Source organism: Barbatula barbatula (assembly GCF_947034865.1).
Source record: "Barbatula barbatula genome assembly, chromosome: 14".
NCBI lineage: Eukaryota > Metazoa > Chordata > Actinopteri > Cypriniformes > Nemacheilidae > Barbatula > Barbatula barbatula.
In genome coordinates this window covers 16,988,573-17,011,729 of record NC_136777.1, presented here as the reverse complement: position 1 = coordinate 17,011,729, position 23,157 = coordinate 16,988,573, and the positions used below count along the sequence as shown (strand labels likewise).

The following is a 23,157-nucleotide window of genomic DNA, read 5'->3' as shown; positions in this document are numbered from 1 at the left end:
TGATTGTAGTTTGAGCCCAACACCGTATTCTTACACTCTGGACACATTACAGTCTTTAGCCTGCTATAGCCGTTCTCTAATTAAAACTATTTGTGTGAGATATAGTGACGAGGAATGCTGTGGAAATGGAGCATATTGCCTCAAGCACACGATGTATCCATTTCTTCAAACTAGTCAACATAATAGGCCCATTTGCCATTTCCCTACTGGCTACGTAGTACGCATAACGGACACATAGAATGCTGAAGAATATTCATAGTTTGCTCATTTAATTTCAAAGGAGCTTCATTACGGTGTTTACTTGCCAGTCACGCATTGGTATTCCTGAAACAGTGTGGTTAGGGATTGTTTTGGACCCTTGACACCAAGTATTAAACCTTTACTGAATTATTACGATCATTTTTAATTCATTCAGTCTGAACTGCTTACCATACGGGGTTCATTTTAAGCTTCGCTTTGTAGATGATATCAGTTGTGTTATCTATTCAGTCATGTACATCTGCTGGTAGAAAACAAGCCACGTGCCAAGAGTCACGACAATGGCAACATTGAATTTACCACAATTCTGAAACCTAAACTTTCCTTCAACTTAAAGCTGCATTCTGTAACTTTGGCCTCTCTGTCACCATCTTTGTTTGAGACATTAAATGGCATTTTTACGTACTTATGTTTGCAAGTCAGTGATTTCAACCTGACATTTCCTGCAAATCACACATAAACGCTTAAATGATTCAAGATTACTTGTGAATCAGACTAAGGTAAGATTTTCTCGTTACGGATTGTAGCTCTAACGCTGTTATCTCTAATCATTGGTATTTCCTTTCAGGAATTGCAAATGTAGTAAAAGGCTTTTATTTCTGTGTAGCCGAGTGCGGAGGACACATTAGCGGTGCCACATCTGGACGGATCCTGTCTCCCGGTTACCCGGCCCCCTACGACAACAATCTTCACTGCACGTGGTCCATCGAGGCAGACACGGGCAAAACCATCAGGTATCAAAGCGGTGCTTGCAAACGACATTAGGTTTTTACCGCACCGCCGTTAATTTCCACATAATTCCCACATAACCTATGAAAGAGCGCGGTGATTGCATTCCACCCCACTGTGAGGCCTACCACTGGCTGGCATCTGTTCCTACAAGTGCATTATGGTTACACGGAGGGAGGGGGTTAGTGGAAGGGCAAGAAGAAAAGACACACAAAAGAGATAACGCAGTTAAGCCTGAAATAATGAAGTAAAGCTCAGGTAAGCCAATTCTGTTGATCCTTTTAAGAATGAGACGATTTATGAAGAGGACAGAGATATGGGTAGGAATTGATAGAGTGCAATGGGATCCATACTATCGAAATTGGGACATGTGATTTTCTTGTGCATTACGGATGTTCAAGCTGTTTCTTGGCATACAGTGCAAAATGAAAATTGGCTTCGGAGAACGAATAAAACGGATCATTTTATACAGTGGTGTATAATAATAATAATGCATTTATAGCCGAGAATAGATTCCACCTCGCTTACGTGCCCAACTAGTGAATGAGAAGTCATTTTTGTGAGCAGTGGAAATATTTGAATGGATATGTCTGTGTTTGTGGAGAGGGTTTGTCGTCCACCCACACACATCCCAGAGAGACAGTTATTGTTGTGACTTGACTTGATGGTGTTTACATGCCGACTGCAGTGCTGCGCTTGACTCAAGGAGGTCAGACTGCAGCCTTGTCGAGTGTAAATAATATAAATCCCATGGCACCGTACACAAGTGAATATATTCTGAGAGCTGTTCACAAAAAGTTCACAAGTGAAGAAAAAGTCATATTATTGCTGAAGAACTAGAACTTACCCATTTGGAGATTTCCGAAAGGTCATATCATGACGTTTTTATAAAAGAGTTTATTGTGTAAAAAAATAGTAACTTTCAGAAATGCAAAATGTATTAAAACAGAGTTTCCTTGCTGTGTGTAGCAACTGTTGTTGTTCTTGTCCCTCTGAAGAATCCCAATCTCTGAAAGAGCAGCTGTACTTTTTCTTTTTTTGCAGGATCTCTGATCGTTTCAGACTGATCTTAGCAGCTTGTTTGAGCACAGATTGTTTTGTGAACCTGACAGAATGTAACGCAAACTGTTTTTAAAGAACCAGGCATGTGGTGTCGGCAAAGTTTCAGCCATTTTTTTCCAGATTTAAATAAAATATTTGAAAAGTTAATTTGCAAATACAAACTTCTTATTTTTTATTAGCCGTATACGTAAAGATCCACACAGATCCGTTGTTTTGGCGGATTCCAGAGTGGATGAATCTGAAAAGGCCACCCTTGCATTTTCTTGTGTACTGCCGAGCCGTATATTTTTTTAAACGATGATGTCATGACCCCACCGCGCACAGTTTATGTGCATGCTCCAAGTATTCTCCTTTTTTAGTGCATCTCTGTGCCAGAATTACAGCGCCACATACTGCTTTGGCTTGTAGGTTTAGCGGTTTTGTGTGTACGCAGATATTTCTTGAGACAACTCCGTGAGAAGGAAAAAAGATCGGAAAGGACATCGCTGGCCTCGTGTGGATGTGGCCTAAGAAAGGAAAAGAAAGAAATGACCGGTGTCTTTAAATTTGCTCTCCACAGCCTCCACTTCATAGTGTTTGACACAGAAGTGGATCATGACATCCTGAAGGTCTGGGATGGACCAACGGAGAGCGGCATTCTGCTGAAAGAGTGGAGCGGTTCTCTGTTACCCGAGGACACTCACAGTACATTCAACATCCTCACACTGCAGTTTGACAGCGATTACTTTATCAGCAAGTCTGGTTTCTCCATCCAGTTCTCTAGTACGTATCAACTTTCCTTGGCTGTGTTTATTGGGTAGTATATGGTATGCATTATATAACTGAATGTCGTACTGTATTACATGAAAACAGAATGCAGAAGGGCCTTCCTATTCAAATCCGTAGTAAATCCAACCAATAGTTTTAACATCTTGACTCATTACTCATCACTAAAATCTTTCTACGAGGTGTTTCTAATGAAATAACTGTAAGGTATTCGCATGCAACATGATCAAATATCTCATGTGAGGGCTGTCAAAAGTTTTATCGCGTTTAATGGCATCCAGAGTTAAGTTTGTGTTCACATAATCTTTGTCTGTGTACTTTGCATGTATGTTTTTTCAAATACGCATTTATTTAAGAAATATAGAACGCATACAATTAATGCAATATTATACCTACAATATTATCTCAATTATTGGTTCATATAAATAAAACATCTACATATTTCCAAACTATAATATGTTTATAAATACACAATTACTATGCACAGTACACAGACATATCATGTGAACAAAATCTTTTATTCCGGATGCGATGAATTGTTTGACAGCCCTTGTCTCACACCGTCTATATAATTTCCCAGGATTCTTTTCTTAGAATAGATTACATATACTATATATGTTTAAATAATGAAAGAGTCGAAACCTCAGCATACTTTGACATTCTGACAGTAATGTGATGTGTGGGATATCACTAAATTTTTTAAACCTCGGTAAGACACGTGTGCGCTGCGGTGCATGTTGGCGCATTTAGTGGTATGCAGAGTTTGGTTTTCTTATGAATAAGTGAATTCTTGCTCTCTCTGACGTCTTTCCCATCCCCGGCTAATTCAAAATTGATCTTTTTTACTTCAGCTACAGTGGCCACAACCTGCAACGACCCGGGGACCCCTCAGAACGGCACACGCTACGGTGACAGCAGGGAGCCGGGTGACACCATTTCCTTTCAGTGTGACCCCGGGTACCAGATCCAGGGCGTGTCTGAAATCACATGCGTTCAGCTGGACAACCGCTTTTACTGGCAGCCAGACCCCCCCACCTGCATTGGTAAGATCCGACTTCACCATCTGCACACTTTTCTACTTACTTTATTAGAAAGGATTTTAGTCGGTTTTTGGTCTGCTGTGATCCAGCACCAAACCAGTATAAATCCATATGCACGCAGTCTAGACCGATCTTTACAACAGAGTTTGTATACAAAGAAAAAGATGTGCGTCCTCGCCAAGATGTGTGAAGAACGATTAGAAAACTTTGGATGACAACCCTGGAATACAGCTGTATATGTTTGTATCACAAACAGACGAAAATAAACCAGATCTTGATGTTTACACGTAGCACACGCACACGCACATCCAAAACCATGACTGAAATAATAATGAGACAATCGTGGCAAACTTTTGTTTCCCGAATACTTCAGTAACATTAGCGGAGAACATAAAGGGTTTATAAATCTTTATCCAGCTGTTTACTCTAGCCCAGACGGCACACGACCAACCTTAAGCCATAAATATCACATGTCAACAGATGAAACATTAGAATGAAATTTGGTACTTACAAGTTTTCTGTCGGGTGCCGAATAGTTTTTAACTGCCTCCTCTTTCAAAGCAGTTCCTTTGCCAAACCTTCAGTGTCTGCTTCACTGGTTCACAAACAACCACACTGTGCCAACCAAACATATGATGCCACCCTGACACGACAAGGCATTTTGTTAACTTCAGCCTGTCTTCGCTAATGGCGAGATGCCTATTATGGTGTAGATGCTTATTTGCACAAATGTACAATAATAATAATAATATTACTTGTTGTACTAGTATAATATATAATAATTATTGTTATTATTATTATTTGTGGTAAGGAGAAGCGATCCGTTTAAATTCACCAAACCTAAATATGTACACGTTTATCTTAAATGTGCTACACAAACCTTGATGTATAATTGGTTTCTGGAATACTAAAAATGACCATTTATGCTGATCATTTTAGCAAGGTTGGGACTTAGCTTGACATAAAAAAGTATAATAAAAATGATATATATGATAAAAAGTATTCTGTATCTTTCAAATGATGTGCATTATATAGAAAAATGTAATGTACATTATGTTTAGTTCGGTTTTGGATGACCGAAACATACCAATTATTTCAATACGTGTCTGTTTTCCTCACTCCACCAGGGTCAAGCATCACGCTGTGCTCTATGCACACACATAAATGACTTCCTTCTCCAGTGGCCGGTTGACTTATTTGATGTCTCCCATGTTTTTTCTCCAGGGTGCTATAGAGTACAAACATTCAGGTTCGGCAAGCAAAAATCCCATTCATTTTCTACATGGAGACATTGATTTTAACAATAACATATAAACCTTTCAGGATGGACCCGCCGTGAGCTTGAAAGGTCATTAAGTGATGATATATGCTTCCTTGGAAGCCATAAGTCAACGCGATTTCCAAATGTTGTTTAATTTGCCGAATTTGTGAAGTTCTACAAGAACCACAATGCTGAAGTTTAATCCGCCAATCAGAGAAGGACATAATCATGGAACTTAAGCAGGCAACCCGACTGTCCAAGACTGTCCACTTAATCCAGTCAGTCAGCATGTGCACGGTATATATTTATGTACACATTTATATTGTGTTATTTATGATTTGATTTAGTGTGATTCATTCTTGAACTGGTTGCTTTGATTGACAGTGTTTTGAGATAATGAATTGTGAAAATACTCACAGAACCAAAGCGCTGACTGCCCTCGGTTCACTGCCAGCCACCAGGAGATGTGTTTATTTATTTTGCATTTGTCATGTTGCTCAGTCATTGTAGCTGATATGAATAATCGCTTCTGCGATCAAGAAGTAACATTCCCATGCGCTCTTAGGTTTACGTCCAGGCAGATCTCCTGTAAAATTCATCTCCGTTTCAATTATTGATTGTTATCATTTAATATTGTGGGATGTTGTTGTCCTTGTGTATTAACTGATAATGAGGCCAAAGTAATCATGTTGTATTCATGCTGGCCTTTATTGCGCGTGCGTGCGTGCGTGTTGTGAAGACTCGCATTAAACATGCCTCTCGCTCTCCTTGTTACGATAGCTACCTGCGGGGGCAATGTGACAGGACCTGCTGGGGTAATTCTATCACCCAACTATCCTCAACCTTACCCACCAGGAAGAGAGTGTGACTGGCGGATAAAAGTCAACCCTGACTTTGTCATAGCTTTAATCTTCAAAAGGTAATGTGCTCACTCAACGCTGGGCGCCTCTGAATCTCATGCCACCAGAAGGGATGTGACAGACTGTGTTTTTCAGCACCATTCAGAGTTAAACCGAGAGCGCTTTTGATATCTTCATATCTACCGAATACAAATTCTGAAAATAAATGTATTTAATTCAAAGTAAAGAAATGTGCGTTTCTTTTAAACAAAACATTACTAATTATAACATTAATATGCAAAAACAGCATGCATTGGCATCTTTGCTCAAAATGCTTAAAAATGAAACGCATGTTGATCAAACCGTCAGCGGACAATTTACCAACTCTATCCCATGTTCAACCTTTTAAGTTCTTGTACATTGATGGGACTTTATGAAATCTCATAATGGTCAACCCCTTCTTCATTTGTTGTGCAGTTTTAATATGGAGCCCAGTTATGACTTCCTGCACGTCTACGAGGGCGAGGACTCCAACGGGCCACTGATCATCAGTCTGCAGGGGAACCAGGTCCCAGATCGCATCGAGAGCAGTGGAAACAGCCTGTTCCTGGCCTTCCGCAGCGACGCCTCACTGGGGATGTCTGGGTTCGCCATCGAATTTAAAGGCAAGTCTCACCTGGCACATGCACGACTCGCACCTTTCAGGGTTGGCCTTGGTAAGCAAGTCAATGACAGCCACACGGTCAGTGGTCAGTCGCACCTTGCTTTCAAGTAGTATTTCTTATTATAGTTGGATTTCTTGATACTGAAAATAGCGTCACACATCTTCTGTTAGCTGTAAATGCTCGATATGCTATGCTAAATATCAGATAAAGGTTTGCTTTCCATCTAAATGAGTAAGAGGATATTTCAGTGTGGACTGTAAGGGCTGATGGAGTGTCTGTATTATCTCAGAACTGCGTCAGGCTGATGCGTTATCTTTATCAGGCCAATGCTTAATGTTGAGCGGCTCTTTTTTAACTTTGGTAAGAACTTGTCAATTGTATAATACCCATAAACCTCTCACCCTGATGACCTGATACGGTTTTCACCCGAGTCTTGCAAGAGTTTCTGTCGTCCTGTCTCACACAGCCGGGTGATCTACACAGAGTACAAACCACATTATCTTTTACACATTTAAGACGATGTTCATTGTCAACACTGACAGATAGTTAATTGATTTATATTTTTCTTACGTGTGTGAATTTAAGCTTAGTGGAAATCTATGAACCCGGACGAAAACTACATGATTCCATTCAGAATCTGCTGGAGTGTGTTTCATAAGTGACTTATTACTGAATACAAAGGGCTGTGTGATCATTTCTTCGTCTTCATGAATTCAAGTCTATAGTCTAAAGCCCTTGTCCAAACTGAAATGTATTAAAATACATTCATCCCTTTATTGTGCTTGCATTCTGTCGATAACGTGAGGTGTGCGGGCCTCCAAAATTTCAGTCAGGTGTATTTACAATTTGTGATATTTTGGGTTTTTTATCAGTCATATTAATGTATTTCACAATGATATAGAATTTGAAAACAGTTACATCAACATTGAGTCAACGTGGGGCTGCCATCTTGATTGTTTTTTATTGAATGGATCAATGTTGTAGAAAATATGTGCAATGCCAAATTGGCTTTTTTTAAATGTATTCACTTGTGAGAGCATTTTAAACAAACTGGAAATGAAAAAAGAAAACAATGCTGAAATGGTTCCTCACGATGATGCCATAGAAGAATCATATTTGGTCTTTTAGTCAAAGGTTCTTTAAAGAACCGTCTCTTTCTAACTTTTTTAAAATCAGAAGAGCGTTTAATCGCCACAAAGAACCCTTTGTAAAACAGGAACATTCTTCGGATGTTAAAGGTTCTTGATGGAACCACTTAGACAAAAAACGTTATTTTAAGGCATCGTGAAAAAAGGTGCTTCAAAAGGTTTGTCGATGTCATAGAAGAACCAGCCCTCGCATTCACTAATAAGAATCCTTAAAATCATATGTGATGTCCACATGTAGGATGTTATTGGGTTTAAACACATTTGCAATTTTATCAAATCGAGCAAAAAGTCTGCAAAGTTTGTTTTGTCCTGGATGTCTGTGAATAAAACAGATTTAGTTTACACTGAAAATGTGTCCATAAAGCTCCTAAATGGTATGGATTCAGATATTGTGCATCTCCTCAGTAATACTATTAACCTTTCTCGGTGAATACCTGCTAATGTTCCCCACAGGGGTGGCATGTTTCGCCAGTCTGCATTGTGCTAATGCTCTTTTAAAAAGGATGAGAGTTTGTACTTCAGAAATGTCAAAGCATGCGACAATGACAATGCGTCGTCCCTAACGTACAATGCCCCTCCCTCAAATCATTCGTGCATGCTGCAGCTCTTTATGTGATGATAATGGTACAAAATGCACTTCACAAATCGTTGAATATTTTAATTGTAATTATTTTAATGGCAAGTCGGATTTCAACCTTTTGTCTTATGCTTTTTGCAACACATAAATACCACATTAGATTAACAGTTGGCTCGCCGTTGCATTATATTGCTTAGCTAATCAGATATTTTCAACATCTAACCTCTCACAAGGCTAATGTTGAAATATTCTGTACATAGCTATTGTATTATGACTGTGACTTAAAGGACTTAAGTTAACTGGGACTTCAGTTCGCTGTGACTTTATTTAAGCCAGTTTTTTTCTGACCATCCTTTCTGTGAAAGTTGGGAAATGTAATTGAGGTTGTGTGCTTATTTGGTTGATTTCCATATGACATCTTTGATCAGGTCTTTGTGATAATCATGATCATTTGGCACAGCGACATACTGTACAAAACAAAAACACAAGATTTATAAGTGAGACAAAATATGGTATCATTTCAATTAGCTGTTTTGATTCAAGCGAAAAGCATGTATTATGACTGAAGTAACCCATTGTAGTCAGATACTTCAATGAAAGTAAAATACAGATAGCCCCGTTGAAAGCTAAGAAATTGTTTGATATATTTTCCATTATTCAAGTTAAGCTGCACAAACGGTTCCTTTAAAAATCCTTGACCACCTTCATTTACACAACAAAGTTTTGTATATTCATGCGCTCGCTGTGTTCCTTTATATTAAAACCTTCAATCTGCTATTGTTCATCACACAACAGTAAACACAATTATTAACACACTTACTAGGTGAACAAAACAAACAGAAGAATATTACAGTCCAAAGGACTCGCATAGCTTGAGGAAAAACACTGTCTACTATGAAATTATTTGTAGACCTGGAGCTAAAGCTACTTAAAAATATTTAACTGTCACTAAATACATACAGATGTTGGCCTCAATGATGCTAACTTTGAACTTAGCATGCTGTTTTAGCATGTTTGAGCACAATGCTAACATGTTGTGGCATGTTACAAGCATGGTTTTAATGATTTAGCTTGATGATAAAATGTTTAAAATGATTTATGCATTAGGCTAGCATGGTTTTTCATAATGCTAGCAGGATTTTAGGGCGAGTTGGGTGTTTCTAATGGTTGTTAGGTGTCCCACATAAAAACAGATTGATGGGGCTGCTGGTTTAAGAAGGGTTTTTGTCACTTTTTTAGTCAAGGTCAAGATGGTTTTAGATGGTCAGGCTAAAGCCAACCAGCTAAAACCAGCTGAACACCAGCCTGGCCAGTTGCCTGGTCCTCGCTGGTTTAAGATGACAGCTGGACAAGCCGATCTTCCAAAAAACCTCTAAATCTAACCTGCTTCACCAGATTAACCAGCTAAGGCTGGTTTTCTTTAGTAGGGGTGTCTAATGTAATTTTATTTACACATTTGTTAAGTTTGACTCGAGTGTCAAAATATTTTTGGTGCCACTGTATGCTATGAAAATGCATGTGAAGATAAGGGACTGTATCTCGAGGCTGAGCGGCAAACCCCTGCTGCACTCCTAATCCCTCTGTTGTTGCTGAAATACAAGGGAGATTGTGTTGCACACTTGCAATTTCGCAGATAGAATCTTCCAACCTCCTTCCCACTTTCCCGGGTCCCTAAAGCGCAGGCAAAGAGCTGTTAACTGTCAAGTTGCTTGGCAGCATCTCCAAGCACCACCTCCGGATCTCTCCCCAACTGTCCTTATCCCGGTGTTGGATGCCAGAAGGACAGAGTCGGTCTCTCGCCACCCCGCCGCGCTCACCTGCCTTTCCCCCAGTGCTCGCTAACTCTAATGTATAATGCCCCCAACCCACGCTCTGCTCTCTCTTCACACTTACTGTCTCTCTCTTGTTTTTCCACTCTCACGCTGACTCTCATTCTAATGTTGTACCAATGACGGGCAGTGAATGCATGATAAAGCTGGGTATGATTGTGCATCTTATTAGTTACGTTAGGGGTCAGAGCTGGTTTAATTTAATTACAGGTGTGGCGGCTTATTACTTGAAGAGTTTGGTTCCAAAATGAGAGAACTCATTTTTTTTTGTTTTTCAAAAATCATTTAATTTTTTATTCTGCATTCCAATTAAAATTCCAATCAATCAAACTGCAGTTAGTTTGCTTTTATTTAAGCCATAATAACTTAAAAAATACAAAATAAATCACAATAAAAACATGAAAACATAATTAATAACATGATTTTTGACTAAAAAAAAAACCGGAGTTTACTCCTTTTGGAAACCGAACTCTTCATTTCTTTGCTTGTTTATTTGTTTATTTATAATGTGTGGGCCATCTGCTGCGATTGCTAACATTTCTGTCAGAATTCCAAGTGAAAATGAGCTGTGGCACAGCAGTAGCCCATGTGCTCTTGACACATATGAAGCGCCACGCAGGTTACATGCTTCAATTGACAGCTTTAGGAAAAGAAGTCCCGCCTTTTGGTTTGAAGAGCCAATCATCTGCTTTTACTCCAGGACACATGGAGACTATAAGGTGGACCAGTCTGAAAATATACTTTCTTTGATCATAGTTTAAATTAAAGACAGTGTTTATGATGTCATCTTCATCGTCATTTGTTGGATGGTTGTGTCTCAATTCAAGCTTAGTCTCAATTCAATTATTTTGAGATGAAAGAAATCTAATTTTGAAGTTAGTGCTGAAGAAATGCTGAAGCTTTTAACCTGCCAATATGGCGGCTCTTTGGACTAATTTACATAAATCATGTCCTTTCAGATTTTTTTTGAAAAATGGATAGTTAAACAAATGCGTATTGGTCAGTAAGCTTGCTTTATTAGTAATAAATCACAGCAGGCCCCCTCACTGAGACACTAGCCAATTGCTGTTTTTGAGAAGAATACATTGAATACATTGTCCAACTGCATGATGTATTATTTTACAGAAAAGCCACGAGAAGCCTGCTTTGACCCTGGAAACATCATGAACGGGACTAGGTTGGGAATGGACTACAAGCTGGGATCGACCGTGACCTATCAGTGCGAGTCGGGTTACACCATTGCTGGGCCTCCCACTCTCAGCTGCATTATTGGGAGTGATGGGAAACCCATATGGGACAAACCTCTGCCTACATGTAAAGGTAACACCTCAACGGTAGTCTTATATAGTTCCTTATTTTTTATATGTTGCTGGCACTTCTTTAGACTTCATAACCCTGATTGAGCTTTAATAGTGCTGGAGTTTTAAATACAGACTATTGATGCATGGTGATTTGATTAAGAGATTCTTCGTCCAAAGACATTAGTAGCAGTCTCTTCAGAGACACTATTGCTTTTGTTGTTTGCAGTCTGGAGATTTCATTGATTTAGGTCTTTGTTGCGTGCAAAGTTTAGCTCTGTCGCACTGCCAATACACTTCGTTTTTCATCCTGCATCAGAAAAATGGCTGGCGCCCTCATTGGCTTACTGAGAGAGAGACGGACGCTGACAGAAGCCCTGAAAAAGCAGCACATAGGTCTTTGTCCCTCAGTGACAGATGAGAAAACGTGGGTGGTGACAAGTGCCACTCATCCACACATTTCCTGTCAACCTCAGACCTTCCTCATTCTAGCTTCACCCTATGCACACGCTGGTTTCTTTTTTTAAACCTTCTGTGCTTTGGTTCATCTATGTGGAAATGTAAGGACACATCAGAAATTGATTCACAATATAATAGCAATGCATACATTAGCAGTTGTTTGAGAAACAGAATGAAGTGACAGCTCTCTTTTGGTTATAATATCGAAAGTTATATGGACTACTGTTCGGAAAAGAGTGGCCAGGATGTTCTTTAAAGATTAAACATCAACAGTTTCACAGTCAAGGTTTGGAACTACAGTACATAGGGATGAATGGTTGCACTTTATTTAATAGTATGTGTATGTAAGTTGGCTACATTAACGTGATATGCATTTAACCTCGTTAATTATAATTAACACGTTATGAAATATTAACACGATTAAAAAATGATACGCACTTGCCTGCCCAAGACATAAGTAGATTAAAAGCTTAAAAAAATATACAACCAACATACACATTTCATATTCTTTCTAATTACTGATAATCTTCCACACATCAAGAACAGCCACTCTGGTGACTGCATCAACTTGATTTTTTTTTAACTTATTTAGTTATTACAAACCATTACTAGCGAATTGTTGCTAATTTCAATAGATTGTGCAGGCCTACAGTACATTTATTCTATATCTGATGTACTGCTTGCCGTACGCAAGTATGTAATATAATTATCTAGGCTTTATCATTTGAATCAAGAAAGACATTGTTTGAGTGAGCCTACGTGTCTCGCAGCTTCTGACCAATGATGAGTTGGGGGTGTGCAAGAGTACATATTTCTTTGAAAAATTGCTGAGGGGGGAAGTTGTGAAAGGTACACTAGTCTAGTTGTTATTTTTTCATTTAGTGCCGATAGCGGGACAGAAATTTCACCTTTAAGAAATATCAATAATTCATCATCCGGCGTCAATCTGGTTGATGAATTCATCAATCTGCACTGACTTATAAAGGTGAAGTGTGTAATTGCACAAGAGTAGTTGCACCAAACTGAATCACACAGAAAACAAGTTTAAAATGCATCTTACATGTTTGGGACAAATGGATAGTCCAGTACCTTCTTTGTTTGAATTGTTCTTTGATGATGTTATGAGCCGGCCGGTCTGGCCACACACAAAGATTGCGTTTCCATTTAACGCTGCTAGCAGTGCAGAAATGACACACTTGACTTAAGCAGTTCCTAGTGTTTCTGTGGTAATGTGATACCACATGATGGAAAACACTTGATCCGGCCAGCTGTGCACCCTTCGAACCCAGCATGTTGAAAAACAACACCATGTTAGAGATAAGAGCATGCAGCGTTTAGCATTTGAACATCATTGACCCCATTCTGAAGGTCAAGCGATGGCTTCTCACACCTCAGTAGAGGCCTTTGATTATTTAACCTCCTTCGATAGAGATTGAAAGCTTTAATGCCCTTTGCCAGACAGCCTCGTTTCTGCACTCCAGGAACATTTTGTTTGTCCTCATTGATGGAATTTCCGGCACGTTCTTCGCCTATCTTTATGCATGAGCTGTTACCGTGGGGTAGAGACGTATACAGGTCAATGTTGAGCTAACATAATCATCTGATTGTGTCATGAGAGATGCTTTATTTGATGGTAATCAGACGTATGGAGTGTACGTAGACCCACTTTCACACAATCCATTAGCTTTCCGCCCCCCCCCCCCGGCTCCGTTATTAGTCAAGTGAGTATGTCTAGCACAGACAACTGAAGCCTAGAGAGGTGGTGCCCGGTCGATACAAGCCGCTGTAAATAATGGGAGTGGGGTTAAATATATCATTTTTTTAAAGCTGTGTTGAATTTTAAGAACTATCATTGGCCGACGACCTTGCAACATCCTAGAAACCACCTTGAAACAACTGCACTCCAACCTCCTGAACGTGACCGTTTGGTAACACCCTAGCTATACCTTAGCAACACCCTGGCAACCTTCAAGAAAACTGCATCAAACCATCTAGCTCAACCTAGCAACCACATATCTGCCTAGCAACCACTCAAGACAGTTTCATCAACCACCGAGCATGGCACACATTCCTTCAAACTTGAAATCCTTCTTCAAACTGCCAAAGTATTGAAACCACACAAGGCTTACATAACCTTCAAACCATTTCAAACTTTCAGACAAGGCTTTGTCTCCGTAATAACTTTTTAACTTTTTCTAGACTTGTTTGGTTCTCGTCTTGTTGTTGGTGTCCGACTAGTTCACTTGCTCGAGCAGATTGAACATTCACGACAGTCTGAGCGTTTTATCTTTGTTTATGTGTATCTCCGTATTGGCTTGGTCACACGTCAGCTGTACAAAGATCTTTCGCAGCATTCCTAGAGTATCGATTTGAAGATGGCAGCATGTGGAGGTTAATCCTTTTAGCCGTCCTCAGTCAGAGCTCTTTATTAAAGAGGTGTGAGGTTGGACAAGCCAGAAGAGAGGCTGTTAGCCATCCGCCGTGCTTTTATACACTGCCGTTACAGCTTCCGTTTATCAATACCCCTGTTTAAAGGACATGAGCTAATGAGGTAAATGGCTTGCTGGTACTTATGACCTTTAAGCAGAGGTGTCCGCTCTCAAACGTCCCGCCAAAGTTTGTCCGAGGGTGGCAGCAGAGCGAGTCCAGGTTTTGTTTTACGGGGCGGCGTCTGACACGAATAGCGTGCAGTAGGCAAAGCAAAGGAGATGTGAAGCAAACGTTGCTGTTTCACGGCCCATTTCATCATATTGTCTGTCACTTCAGTTTATTTCTAGTCTCGGGAATCTGTTATTTATGTCACCTTCAGCAAGGAGAGGCAGAGCGGCAGCGCATTTATCCGTCGTGTCGACCTCCAGCTCTTCACAATGCACGTAATGTGCAAACTCCAACTGATATACAGGAGCCTCAGGCCAGGATAATTACTTTAACAAGATCATTTGAGAGTAAATGGGGTGTGAAGTCGTATGAACAGACGCACGCGTGTGATGCACATGTGCCGTGGCGCAGACACATGACAGTCATAAGCGGGCCCACGCAGAGAATATGAAGAGAAGATTGAGAAAAGATTGTAATGCTCGAAATGGCGACGGTAGGAAAATCCTTTCACAGAGGAACATTTCGTTCCTCAGAAGCTGCTCTTATATAGTTAGTCTCACGAGAAACACAAATAGAAACAAATGATGCAATTCTTAAAATAGATGAAGAGTACAAGGGTGTAATATGAAGGTAGATTGTGTGAAGGTAAAATAATAAATGATACTACTAAATTTAAAAATGGCATCTATTTTGTGAACAGAAGAAAAGTAAATAAATAGCTTGCAGTGCCAACTTTTTCTGACACTGTTAGGACTTCACAGCTTCATAACTGTAACAAATGATATCCTTGAATGTGGGTACACACAAATCTTACACGGCAAGCTTCACAATAATGTGAAATTCCTTATCTCGCCAAAAAAAATCTACAGTATCTCATAGGAGAGCATGGCAGCTCCATTGTCTTCGCAAAACGCCTAAAGTGAAATGGTCAACATCAGAACTTTCAATCTCTCACTGAAAATGAATGACTTCTAGTCACCTTGCTGCAAATCTCTGAATATGTGAATGCATTTAAATCCATCCATCCATTCTGTATGAGAACGCAGATTTTAAATCCATTCAACAGATGTTCATGCAGAAAGTTAAGATCTGTAGAATCACCTTGGACACGAAGATCGTGACGTTCTGAATCTGAATATACAGTATATATGTTTATGTGTCTGTGTCTCAGTCGTTTGGTGTCTCAGAGTGAAGGTGGACCGACGGCTTTATAGCGGATATGCAGATCAGGATGAGCAGGACTAAGAAGACTCTGTTTGAATGTTAAAGTCCTCTCTCCCAGCAGCAGCATGCATGGAAACAGCATCTATATGCATACGCTACACACATCAGCTTTCAGGTTGCTGTGTTTATGCATTAGTCTCTCAGGGTTAATGGCGTCTTCATGGTAACGTTTCTTAAACCACGCTTACGGTCCATTAACGCTCCTTTACTGACAGCTTTAATAGGTTACGGTTTATAGATTAGCCAGGTCTAAACAAAAGCATTGACTTTGTTGTCAACAATGACTTTGTGAGAAAACAGCACAGCCATCTCTTTGAAAAGTCGGTGACGGGTTTGACCAGTTGATGCTTTTTTTAAGCACTTTTAATTTTCCCACCGCTATTTCGAATACCGACGCTCCCCCTGAGGCACGTCTCCAAGCTAATGGATAAAACTTATGAGAAAGAGGTGATATCCCTTTGAATAATAAAGGATTTTCCGCTCTGTCTTTCTTTAGTTCTCTCACCCAAACAGATCTTTTATTCGTTTCCATAGTAACTAAAATACCGTTGAATGAGGAGTCTTCCACTGCTGGGTGCGGGGGAATGACAGCGTGGTGGGATGGCGCCTCTCCGAGGCCGTTGGAGACACAGCTGCTTCTGTTCAAGAGAAGCCCAAATCCCACCATGTGTCTCCTCACGGATGCGTGTTTAATGCACGGCTGTGCACGAGTGCGGTCGGGGTTGGTCAGGTGGCAGGCACAGCTGTCGTCTCTGTGCATATGTGAGGCAGGAACACATGGGCTGCTGCGGTTAGTCACGCATTCAGTCTGAGAACAACAGAAAACTGCTAACAGCGGATAATGAGCTGCCGTCCTAGACACGATACAGTTATTCCGCACTGACCTGTTCTTCTGTGGGTTAACGTGTGTTTTGATGTCTTATGATCTTTTTACATAGTCACTTTTGCTCTCAAAGAGAAGGGTTTGATGAATACAAATGGCAGACCTAAAGCGACGGCTCTCGTCCCGCCTTCCTCACCACAGTCATGTTGATATAATTCCACCAAAATGTAAAATCCATTTACACTTAAAATCCATATTTTGAAATGATGCTAGTCTTTTCTAGTATCCAAGAAAATCATTCATCAAAAAAGAAAAAGAAAGTAAATGTGTGCTGTTATCTTGTTTAATAGAACACAAAAATAGTTGAAGGGCTTTTTGGCAGTGACAGTATGAAGCTTGTCTGTATGTCATTTAATGTATTGTAATGTAATCAAATAAATAATATAAATTGAACATTATAAAAACTAAAAATATAACTTGTTCAATTATATTTGTATATATTTAATTTTAGTAAAATAAAGGTTAGTAAAAAATATCATTTTTTCATGATGCATAACACACTGTAACACATTTTTTAAATATTGTTTCACTTTCATTTTCACTGTTTCTTTATTAATTCAAAAATCACACACAAAACAACCATTTAACATAATAGTTACTAAAATAAGTGTACATTTCATCGCTTTTGTCTTTTATGACTAGTACTCTCCTCACGAAGCAAGTTCCACACGTAGTCAACCATCATCGCTTCATCCCACATTCTGTCACGGAACAGGTAGTGAAGAACCCAAGCGCAGGCAGCAATACGGGGTAACAGATTTTAATAAATAATAAAGTAAACAAAAACCCACGAGGGGGTAAAATACAGGGGACAACAAAGACAGTGACAACTGGACGAGAAACTCACGGCGGGTAACCAACAGGACGCTAACGCTGGGACACAGCGTAGGGACAAATCCACAGAGCATACAGTTACCACAAAGTATGACAATGATCGCTGGCAGGTGCGGGAAACGGCGTGATACAAATGACAGACAGGTGCGGGATAGCAAATTGAGTCCATGGGGAAAAACAGTCAGGGAAACGGACGGGAGTGTTACAGTACACCCCCCTCCCCAAAGGCGCGTCCTCGCGCCAACGAAACACCAGGGAGGGGGGGTGGGCAGCTGAGAGACTCGTGCGGGACATACAGACTAAGACGGGACAGGGAGTCTCTCAGCTGGCTTCCCCCTGGCTTGGGGTCAGGCGGCTTGGGCTCGGGCTGTGGGTCCGGAGGCTTGGGCTCGGGCTGAGGGTCCGGAGGCTTGGGTTCGGGCTGAGGGTCCGGAGGCTTGGGCTCGGGCTGAGGGTCCGGAGGCTTGGGTTCGGGCTGAGGGTCCGGAGGCTTGGGTTCGGGCTGAGGGTCCGGAGGCTTGGGCTCGGGCTGAGGGTCCGGAGGCTTGGGCTCGGGCTGAGGGTCCGGAGGCTTGGGTTCGGGCTGAGGGTCCGGAGGCTTGGGTTCGGGCTGAGGGTCCGGAGGCTTGGGCTCGGGCTGAGGGTCCGGAGGCTTGGGTTCGGGCTGAGGGTCCGGAGGCTTGGGCTCGGGCTGAGGGTCCGGAGGCTTGGGTTTGGGCTGAGGGTCCGGAGGCTCGGGCTGAGGGTCCGGCGGCTTGGACTCGGGCTGAGGGTCCGGCGGCTTGGACTCGGGCTGAGGGTCCGGCGGCTTGGACTCGGGGCTATCCGGGGCCATGGAACGACTGGTGGGTGCCGGGCTCCCCGGATAGGCAATGTGCACCCCCCCAAAAAACATTTGGGTTGGCCCCTGGGGTTCCTTGGGCTCTGGAGAGGGCTCGGGCACGGGTTCGGAGGCCTGGTGAGGCTCGGGCACGGGTTCGGAGGCCTGGTGAGGCTCGGGCACGGGTACGGAGGCCTGGTGAGGCTCGGGCACGGGTACGGAGGCCTGGTGAGGCTCGGGCACGGGTACGGAGGCCTGGTGAGGCTCGGGCACGGGTGTGCATCGGGGCGCTGGCACGGGTGTGCATCGGGGCGCTGGCACGGGAGTGCATCGGGGCGCTGGCACGGGAGTGCATCGGGGCGCCGGCACGGGAGTGCTTCGGGGCGCCGGCACGGGAGTGCTTCGGGGCGCTGGCACGGGAGTGCTTCGGGGCGCTGGCACGGGAGTGCTTCGGGGCGCTGGCACGGGAGTGCTTCGGGGCGCTGGCACGGGAGTGCTTCGGGGCGCTGGCACGGGGGTGCATCGGGGCGCTGGCACGGGGGTGCATCGGGGCGCTGGCACGGGGGTGCATCGGGGCGCTGGCTCGGAACACCAGAGGGAATCCAACTCCCGGAGTGCCTCTGGTGCGATCAGGACCGGTAGCTGTGCCTGGGAAGGCCGGGGATTTTGACCCTCACGGCCTTCCATATTCCGCTGCTGCGGAATCTCAGGAGCGCACTCGCGCTGCTTGCGCTGTAGTGCCCGCCGACGTGGATGGCGCCGACGGGACTTCGTGGAGGAGTGGAGCGCGCTTCCGGAGTGAGTCAGAACGACCCCCGCGCGGATGACCGGTACCGGACGCGAACCGCTCAAGCCACCGTCCAGCTCCCCAACGCGGTTCACGGATTCCTCCCCCGGGAGAACCTGACTGATCATCTCCTCCAGGGGAAGGTCGTCCGCGTACGAGAGCAGAACGGCGGCGAGCATGTCGTCGTCCAGACCGGTCAAAAACACACGGTTAAGTGTGGGATCGTCCCAACCCACCCGGTAACACACCTCAAAAAACTCCTCCACGTACCTCTCCAGTGGCCGTCCTTCTTGCCGAAGACCCACCAGCTCGTCCACTGGAGAGATGTAGATGTGATCCATTGGGTGGTCGGTTATTCGGTCACGGTGTCGCGCCGGACGAGACAGACGAGAATGCAGGTTTTACAAAAAGACAGGTAACTTTAATGAACAGACTGGTACACGAAACGCAAGACTTTACACGACAATCAATAACCGACCGGGGAACAAAGGAAACACAGGGTATAAATAGTCTTAAATGATGACATCTGTCACGGAACAGGTAGTGAAGAACCCAAGCGCAGGCAGCAATACGGGGTAACAGATTTTAATAAATAATAAAGTAAACAAAAACCCACGAGGGGGTAAAATACAGGGGACAACAAAGACAGTGACAACTGGACGAGAAACTCACGGCGGGTAACCAACAGGACGCTAACGCTGGGACACAGCGTAGGGACAAATCCACAGAGCATACAGTTACCACAAAGTATGACAATGATCGCTGGCAGGTGCGGGAAACGGCGTGATACAAATGACAGACAGGTGCGGGATAGCAAATTGAGTCCATGGGGAAAAACAGTCAGGGAAACGGACGGGAGTGTTACAGTACAGAACCGCGTTGGGGAGGGGGGTGTACTGTAACACTCCCGTCCGTTTCCCTGACTGTTTTTCCCCATGGACTCAATTTGCTATCCCGCACCTGTCTGTCATTTGTATCACGCCGTTTCCCGCACCTGCCAGCGATCATTGTCATACTTTGTGGTAACTGTGTGCTCTGTGGATTTGTCCCTACGCTGTGTCCCAGCGTTAGCGTCCTGTTGGTTACCCGCCGTGAGTTTCTCGTCCAGTTGTCACTGTCTTTGTTGTCCCCTGTATTTTACCCCCTCGTGGGTTTTTGTTTACTTTATTATTTATTAAAATCTGTTACCCCGTATTGCTGCCTGCGCTTGGGTTCTTCACTACCTGTTCCGTGACAGAACACATTCCCTGTGCTACAGAAATGTCTATAATTTTCTTATGTTGACTATTGGAAAATTTGTTTATTTGCAAAATACCGATATATCAAAATTAATGATAGAAGTTCAAAATGTACCTGAGCTAAATAGACCAAAACATTGATGCTACATGAAAATAAATATTACCCCAATACCACAGAATTGTACAACAACTATGAAAAGGTCGGGCAAAGCAACAATTTATTACACTGTGTAATTACACACATTTCATTAAAATGCTTGGTATTAAATGTAGAATATATCATATTTTTTGCTATATCTTTTTTGGAACGCACCGAATGCTGTCATATCTGATATCGCATCAAGAAATTGTGATTTAAAGGTTAAATCAAGACCACAGAGTTACCTTGCAAATGTACAGAAAAAATTAAATACTCTCCGTCTCTGTGTGAAATAGTGGATGCAGATCTCCCCACAAAAAGAACAGTGTGCGAGTGTGTGTATGCCCACTTGCATACAAACATGCACAACTGTGCGTACGTGTGTGCGTGTATAGCTTTAGACAGACTCCTCATAGTGAGCGTGAGTCGAAGTTGATGTGATCAAAGCTACAGGAACGAGTTTGATATGCAGAAAACCGAGAGGCTCAGCTGCATTCTGACACCAGCTTCTCATGAACTCACAGAGGCATTGTGAGGCAGATGAAGCAACAGACCTGTGGGTGCCAGAGCCCAGAGGCTTTAGCACGGGACTGATGTGCGAGGAATCTCAATTGAAGATCATTGTTGCCGAGACCTGAGGGATGAAAGCAACACAGCCTGAGCCCGGAGATCACAGGTGTTGTGGACTGGGATTTTGGAAGGCCAGGTTACTCGTTGGCATGGGAATAAAGGCGACTACGAGGAGGGTTAGATCAGGGTTTAGGTACAAGCAGTACTTGATGATTTTTAACCTTGCGCTGTTTAAAGTTCAGTCGGTCAGCACAGTGTAATGCATAATGCAGTGACTCTGGGTTTCTTTCAAATATGTATTTACGCATTATTTTATATCAAAATTACCATTAAAACAATATCATATTCATGCAAGTTTAGGCATGTTTACGTCAACATTGTAACAAGTCGAAATGGCCCGTAATCACTGGTGGTCCTTTTGTTTGCAAGGTCATAAACTCTAGTCCAGTGGTTACATAAGCCTTGACATTGATAAATATCTCAGCAAATACTCTTTGTTGACCTTCTTAACCTCATATTTTTACACTTATAATGTAATAATCCTCTCGGTGACCTTCACGCAACATTTTCAGCTGTTTTTTCTTTCATGCACAGTCGAACAGCTAAGCGTTTAGCTTCCACCCATTACGATCATGATAAAGAGATAACACACGCCAATGCACCAACACACGGATGATTTATAGTCCTCACTCCTCAATACTCCCTCCTCGCGTTCACAGCCGCATTACAGATCAGTTTTACCTAGACAACCGTCAGAGGCTAGATCAATTCCAATTGCCACTCCTTACAGATTTCATGATGTATTAATTGCCGGACAGCGCTACCATAAAGGTGGCCAATGCAATCAATGTCTATCCCAACCAAATTAACCCAGGCTTGAATTAAGGTATGTACATTTTTCAATATACATTAGCGACGTTGCTGGTCTAATAATTGTTTAGGAGTTAAGTGAAATGCTTGGTGCAGGACGTTGTTTTCTGGTGTCATTAGCAGATACAGATCAAAACTATTTCCACAAACCCGCTGGGCCTGAATTGTGATTACTCTCTTATAGTAAGGTAGTTCGCCGGCACTTTAAATGGTCAGATCCAGCCCAATTTATACACTATTTGATAAGGTGGCTAATTTATATGAATTTGTTAGTTGAATGGTACAGACTATTAAAAAGCAATAATGAAGTTCCAGCCTCCACTTTCCACAAAAACTTTCACTTTCATTGCCTGGACACTCTTCAACGCAAAAAAAACCTTCAAACCCCAAAACATAAGTTGTGAATCACATCATATTTTAATCAGAGAACCTTCATAGCATAAAATAAATAAGTATCTGGAGCCGCTACACATTGGGACACTGATGACTTCCAGCGACTTCACCACATAGTCGCATCGTAAATGTCATTGATATTTATCAACCAGAGTAGACTGCTGTGCATCTACTATGATTTGTTTAGGTTTATCACTGGTTGAAGTACAATTCTGTTACATACTGCTTTGTGACAGATTGACTCCAGGAAGCAAAAAGGCAGTACATTTATCAAATCCGACCAATCCCGATGGAAAAATAACATTAGTTGTACTTTTCCATTCCGTTGTGTTTTCTTTGGAAATTTGGAGAGCTACCCAGTCTCTCTAGTCATCTCAGATGTAATACCCTCCTGAAAATGACCTCATTACCTAATGTCATATGGTCTGAAGAAGAGTAAATATGAGCCTGTAGGGTTGATGCATGTTTGTGTCCTTTCAGCACCATGTGGTGGGCAGTACAGTGGATCAGAGGGGGTGGTTCTGTCACCAAATTACCCCCTCAACTACACTACAGGCCAGATGTGCGCCTACTACATTACAGTTTCTGCAGAGTTTGGTAAGTAAAGGAAGTATTCCATATTTTAAAGGTTTAAAGTAATTTCCATTCATACAGTGTAGTTACTAAGTAATAACACGGTAGTTACGCTGTAATGAACGTATAGTAGCAGATAAGATATGTATACTTTCTTTTAGAAATCACCTATATTCTAGAAATCAACCAATTCTTGTTGAAGGTTATGATTTGTAAGTATTTGAAGAAAATTTGAACTAGTGGTTCAATTTAAGAAAATATAATTAACAAATGTATGTTGTGATCAAAATGGTTGTAT

At 42.2% G+C, this 23,157-nt stretch overlaps 1 protein-coding gene across 1 annotated transcript in view; it reads left to right on the top strand.

The window, feature by feature from the left end:
- LOC306903531 (CUB and sushi domain-containing protein 1) overlaps nucleotides 1-23,157 on the top strand; it is a gene marked incomplete at both ends in the record, with an annotated part of 362,445 nt that overhangs the window by 278,264 nt on the left and 61,024 nt on the right. The window contains 7 exons of the mRNA XM_079472788.1: nucleotides 866-992; nucleotides 2,609-2,811; nucleotides 3,666-3,857; nucleotides 5,896-6,034; nucleotides 6,432-6,619; nucleotides 11,299-11,493; nucleotides 22,767-22,883. Of these exons, the coding sequence (XP_079328914.1) occupies nucleotides 866-992; nucleotides 2,609-2,811; nucleotides 3,666-3,857; nucleotides 5,896-6,034; nucleotides 6,432-6,619; nucleotides 11,299-11,493; nucleotides 22,767-22,883 (1,161 nt within the window). The remainder of the gene's footprint in view (nucleotides 1-865; nucleotides 993-2,608; nucleotides 2,812-3,665; nucleotides 3,858-5,895; nucleotides 6,035-6,431; nucleotides 6,620-11,298; nucleotides 11,494-22,766; nucleotides 22,884-23,157) is intronic.